The sequence below is a fragment of the Myotis lucifugus genome, unplaced genomic scaffold, assembly GCF_000147115.1.
Source record: "Myotis lucifugus unplaced genomic scaffold, Myoluc2.0 scaffold_578, whole genome shotgun sequence".
NCBI lineage: Eukaryota > Metazoa > Chordata > Mammalia > Chiroptera > Vespertilionidae > Myotis > Myotis lucifugus.
Genome location: NW_005871626.1, coordinates 465,378 through 471,127, shown reverse-complemented (window position 1 = coordinate 471,127; position 5,750 = coordinate 465,378). Strand labels below are relative to the sequence as shown.

The 5,750-nt window shown below is 61.5% G+C and overlaps 1 protein-coding gene across 1 annotated transcript in view; it reads right to left on the bottom strand.

Annotated features, from left to right (window-relative positions):
• Positions 1-5,750, bottom strand: part of PCNX2 (pecanex homolog 2) — a 55,229-nt gene that overhangs the window by 31,276 nt on the left and 18,203 nt on the right. The window contains exons 14-16 of the mRNA XM_023745755.1: positions 3,907-4,017; positions 3,272-3,363; positions 442-551 (exon numbers count right to left, since the gene is read on the bottom strand). Coding sequence (XP_023601523.1) covers positions 442-551; positions 3,272-3,363; positions 3,907-4,017 — 313 coding nt within the window. The remainder of the gene's footprint in view (positions 1-441; positions 552-3,271; positions 3,364-3,906; positions 4,018-5,750) is intronic.

Here is a 5,750-nt window from a genome sequence, read left to right as displayed (position 1 = left end):
TGAGCTTTACTCGGGAGCACAGAGGCACTGCAATGTGTGCTGGCAGCTCAGGGGTTTCTGGTCACCTGCAACTCCCCCCCTCACCTCCCTCGCCCATGTGGACCAGCTAGGAAGAGTGCGACCCCCCCACTCCCCGTAAGAGAGCAAGGCTGCAGGGACCCACACACAGTGTGTGTGTGTGTGTGTGTGTGTGTGTGTGTGAGAAACTCACACATGTGTGCATGTTACAGCACAGGCATGTTACTCATAGGTGTGCGTGTGTTACATCACAGGGCATGTGACTCACACGCGTGTGTTAGAGCACAGGTGTGTACAGATGTATGTGTGTGTCCCAGCACAGAGTGTGTGTGTCTCAGCTGTGCGTGCGCTGCAGTGTGGAGCGTGTTTCCAGCGCAGGGAGTGTCACAGCTGCCTGCGTCGAGCTCGGGGCGCGGTACTCACAGGAGCACGGACGGGTCGCTGCTCTGCCGGCTCAGGTGGAAGGACAGCGAGACCAGGAGGCCGCAGAAGGCGGAGAACAGCGCGGGGATGTGCTGGGCGCTCCAGGGCTCCTGGGGGGAGACCGCAGAGCCCGTGCGTGAGCTGCTCATGGGGCTCAGAACCAGATTCACGAGTGGGCGGGTCACATGTGCCCACATGATGGGTGTGACTCTCCGATAGGCCGGTGCAGCCAGCGCGGCCCTGGGCAGAGAGCCGTTTCACTGCGCCAGCCTCACTTTCTTAGAAAGGAAAACGCATCTCCTGCCCGGCCGGTGTGGCTCAGTGGTTGAGGGTCACCCTATGAACCAGGAGGTCACGGTTCGATTCCCGGTCAGGGCACAGGCCCGGGTTGCGGGCTCCATCCCCAGTGTGGGGCGTGCAGGAGGCAGCCGGTCCATGACTCTCTCATCATTGGTGTTTCTCTCTCCCTCCCTCTCCCTTCCTCCCTGAAACCAATACAAATCTATTAAAACGCATCTCCTTTCTCCCCCACAGGGAAGGCGCAGGGTCCCGGGAGCAGCATCTGGCAGGGAGCCGAGGCCCGGCGCCTGCAGCTGGGGAGTCGGGGGGAGTCTGGCTCCAAGGCCCGTCCCCCCACCAGCCCCGCTGAGGGCCGCCCGAGAGCCTCTGACCACCCTTGTGGGCCTTGGGTTGACCCTCACAGGTCACCGAGTCTCCACTGTCCCTCTAGCCGGTCCCTCCCCTCCCTGTGTCCAGTTGGCCAGGCTCCCACGGTCTCAGTCTCGGTCAGGACGGCTGCTCACAGCGCCCGCCCGCGGGAACGTGAATGCCAACCCCGCAGCCCTCCCTCCACAGCCCCGGCTTCTCCTCCACATACCAGAGGGTCCCCTCTCAGCCCAGGCAAACCAACCCCACGGCTGTCCTCCACTCGGTACTCTCCACGACTCCTCATCGACGGCCTCATAAAACCTCCTCCACAGGGAGGGATGTCAGCCCCTAGGATCGGACCCTCGTCCGCATTCCAGCCCCTTCCTCACACTGAGGGTACGCACAGCCCCCAAACCGGGAAGACACCCCGCTTCCCGTCCCCCTGCCTCTGTAAACAGGGTTCCCGCTGCCCAGAGGGCTCTTCCACTCGCCCTGCCCACGCCACGCTGCCTGTGAACTCCTACCCATGCTGCAGCGGCCAGCGTGAAAAACCCACCGACTTGGTGCCGGCTCCCTGACTTCCAGGGAGAAGCGTTGGCCCCTGTGAGGAGCACACGCGTGAGGAAGGCAGACACGGGGTCTTGGGAAAGGAAGGCCACGTGAGAAACTGCCACCAGGAGTGACAGGCGATGGGACAGCGAGGTGCGAGGTGCCAGGCACTCAGAGGGCAGGACACAGAGGCCCGGGGGAGTCACGAGAGTGGCTAAGTGCGGCCCCGACAGAAGAAACGGGGGAGCATGGTCCTCCCGCTGCGGGGCTCCGGGCAGGTAGGCTCGGTCCGCCTCCCTCACACACTCCCCGCTCTGGCCATTGCCCACAGCGTCTCTCCTCTCACTTCCTGCCTGGCTGGTCCCAAAAAATTCTAGGGAAGAGCAAGACTCCAAAGGCAGAAACCTGCTCCATTCCATGTCCTTCCATGGACCCTCTGCGCTTGCCCACGATGCGTCTTTCATCCCTTATTCTGTGCAGCCCATGGGACTGAAAACGCTGGGAACATCTCTGGGAGGATCTAGAAACCCCGGCCCTGGGAGTGACGGTCACGCCACGACACGGAGAAAAGGCCAGGGCCCAGGCGTGGGCAGAGGCGACTCCCCGCTCATCGCTCCTGGGAGGAGCGGTCGCGTGGACGGCACTTAACTGCTCAGCGCTCGGCTTCCTGTTCTGTGACAAGGTGACAGTGACCTTTCTGGCAGAGGGCGGTCATGCCTTAACGAGACTTGGAACAGCCTTGCGCGCGGCAAAGCAGTGCAGGGATGGAAGGAAAAGTCAGTCCCGGGGAAGCGGAGAGCAAGCACAAAAGGCAGAAACAAAAGCCTCGTTAAACCGGCAGCAGGGCCCCGGCTCCCGGTGAGGCGGCGAGATTTCCTTCATCCGAGGGGCCCCCTGGCGGACTGGCTCACCTCGTTCCTTCAATTTGCAGCATTTAACAGGCGTTGCACTGAGAGCGAGAGTCCATCTGTGACCATCCCGGAGCCTCAGGGCTTACACATGAGAAGGGAGAGATGCAGATGGCTCCGTTTTTACCAAAACGTTTCAAAATACAGACAGAACGTGAAGGATCTGGAGCCACAGGCCAGATCGCTTCTTGCAGGCGGTAGCTGCTCTGTGCCGAGCCAGGGGACGCAGGGCCTCCCCTGGGGTGCCAGGACCTTTCCCGAGGCGCCCAGCTCCGTCCGGTTCCAGGCGTGTTTCAACCCGTAAAGTGAACCCGTGTTTCAACCCATAAGTGAACCCCAGAGCCCCTGCGTGCGCGCCCTTTCCCGGCACAGAGCTGGCCATGTGCGCTCCAAGCAGAGCCCACTTACGATGGCCCGACGGTCACTTACATGGACAGCACATCTCAACCAGGAGGAACAAAGGGAAAAGCGATTCCAGCAACAAAGCCTTTGTCTCCTGACCGACCGGGCCAGAGAGACGCCTGTGGGGGAGGCCCGGCCCGGTGGGCCCTGTGCGTCCAGGTGTCTGAACACCCGGCCTCCCTCCGCTGAGGCCTCCCCGCCAGGCCTGCTGCCCCTGATGCTCGGAGGGTCCATGTCTGTCCGACCTGGAGGCCACATCTGATTCCCGGGACCATCAGGGGGCGCAAAGTGCTGGGAGAAGGCGGGGGCGTCCGCTCACCTACCTTCACGGCGCTGAAGCAGAGCGCGTGCAGCGCGGTGGCGGCGGCCGCGCTCCGGGCCACGCTGCAGACGGCCGATGTCATCCCAGAAACAGCTGGAACACACACAGCAACAGGCCTTCCTAGACCTCGGTCCCCACAGCCAGGGCGCGGGGTCAGGGCGCGGGGGAAGGCGGCACACTCAGGCATCAGGGCCCGGGTCCGAGTCTCACCTGCTCCGCCCAGAAGCCCCAGGAGGGGCAGCCACACGTGCCTGCACAGGGGCACTCTGACCACACATGCAATGGCACAGCCCACGCTCCCGTTCACACGCTCCCGGACGTGGCCAAACGCACACGCGCCACCCTGACACCCACTCACTCTCGTTCACACACATCCCAGCGCGTGGATTGTCCAAGGAATGGCCAGCGGGCTCCCAACCCCCTCCACGGCTCTGAGAGTCCACCCCTCCCTGGTTCCTGCCTGGCTGGACCCAGCAAGGTGGGCCCCTCTCGGTTGGGCCCTGACCGAGCCCACCGGAAGCAGGTCAGGCGCTCAGGTCAACGAGAAGCCACCGCCGGGGTCCTGGGAGTTCCAGCCCGAGGCTGCTGGGCCGACCGGCACCGGAGGAAGAAGAGGAGGAGGAGGAGGACACGTACCAGAGCCCCCGAAGACCAGCATGTCGATTTGTTCCAAAAGGTAAACGCAGAACGTGTTGATCTGCGGGAAGAGGCCCAGGAGGGACATGGCCGGGAAGCAATACAAAAACCCTGCGAGGGCACAGAGGGGCGGTGAGGGGGCGCCGCGCCTGGACCCGCCGTGGTCCCCCTTCCCGCCCACCACGTCCCTCCTGATCGCCCGGGACCCCGCGGGCCGTCTAGGCTGAGCCCAGCGTGTGCAGTGGAAGCCAGAGGCTGCTCCAAGACGGAGCCCGCGGAGAGGCCCCGGCCGCCCGGCCTGAGCGTGACCTCGGGATGCTGGGAGCGGGCTGGCCTTCAGCTCACCAGGCGGATGTGAGCTCAAGGCAGACGAGGGTGGGAGAAAGCGGATTGGGAAAGTGACAGGAATATGGAAACCCCAGGGTGGCAGTTAGGGGGGCTCTTCTTGCCAGGGACGGGGGGGGGGGCAACAATCAGAGCCCAGGGGGGTCTCTGCTTTGCGTGTCTGTCCTCAGAGCCCGCGAGTGGCCAAGAGTCCTGAACACTGTAAACGTCCGCTGGAGCCCGGCCAGCGTGGCTCAGTGGTTGAGCGTCGACCTATGAACCAGGAGGTCAGGGTTCGGTTCCTGGTCAGGGCACAGGCCCGGGTTGCGGGCTCGATCCCCAGGGTGGGGCGTGCAGGAGGCAGCCGATCCATGATTCTCTCTCATCACTGATGTTTCTCTCTCTCTCTCCCTTCCTCTCCGAAAGCAATAGAAAATTATTTAAATAAATAAACAAACATCGGCTGGAGACTCAGAGTTCAGTCTTGACTCCAGACTCCACAGGGATCCAAACTAAGAGACTCCACACACGCTACGCACTGGATAAAGCATCCATGTGCACACAGCTTGGCGCGCTCTCTCTCTCTCTCTCTCTCCCATTTCCGCCGGGTTTCACAGAACCACGGAAACTCGCGTTAGTAATGCTAGGGCGCATCTGTCCTCCTTGCCGTCTCAGTGTATTGGGTAGAATGTCAATGGAGTTGGATCCTGGTAATCCTCAATAAAACAAAGGAAATAAGATTTGAAACCCAATAAGCCAAACACAGGGATTATGTCTAAACCCTATACATCAACTAGTCAACAGCGGGAGTAGATGCAGGGGGGATTGGGGGAAGGCGGGGGGGAAGGGGGGGTGTTCAGTTATTGCTGAAAAATGGGAAATGCAGGCTTTCCTGGTGAAATGGTAGGAACGGGAGATTTCCGTGTCCCCCTCTCGCTCGCAGTGGGTTAAAAGCAAGCACGCGTGGGACGAATCCCTCTACAGCTGGGCCGAGAGCTGGGCCAGCTTCGTGAGTAAAAGGTGACATAACGAATGTGGCCATGAAAAGTGAGCCTTCGCTCAGCATGGGGTCACAGTTGGATGCTCACGGTGAATTCGCTGCAATGTTTTCAGTGGCGAGATCTGAACCACCGTCACCGGCCAAATAATGACATTTTGGCCAACAAAGGGCCACATCCGTGACGGTGGTAGAGCCTCCAGCCGAGGTGTGTGGGCTACACTCCGGTGGCCGATGCCATCGCCTGAGGACACTTCTCAGGGCCAATCGCTTCCCTATGTGGCCCTTGACGGTACAGTGTGGGGCAAAGGCAGGTTTACAGTTGTTGGTAAGGAAAATAACGCCATGATTAATACATAATAATACAGCCCGGCTGGCGTGGCTCAGGGGTTGAGCGTCCACCTGACCGAGAATTGCACCGTGACCTCCTGGTTCCTAGGTCGATGCTCAACCCCTGAGCCACGCCAGCGGGATCAAGACCCTTTAGGAACGATCCCGGCACTGGGAGGCTCCAGGGCCCCGG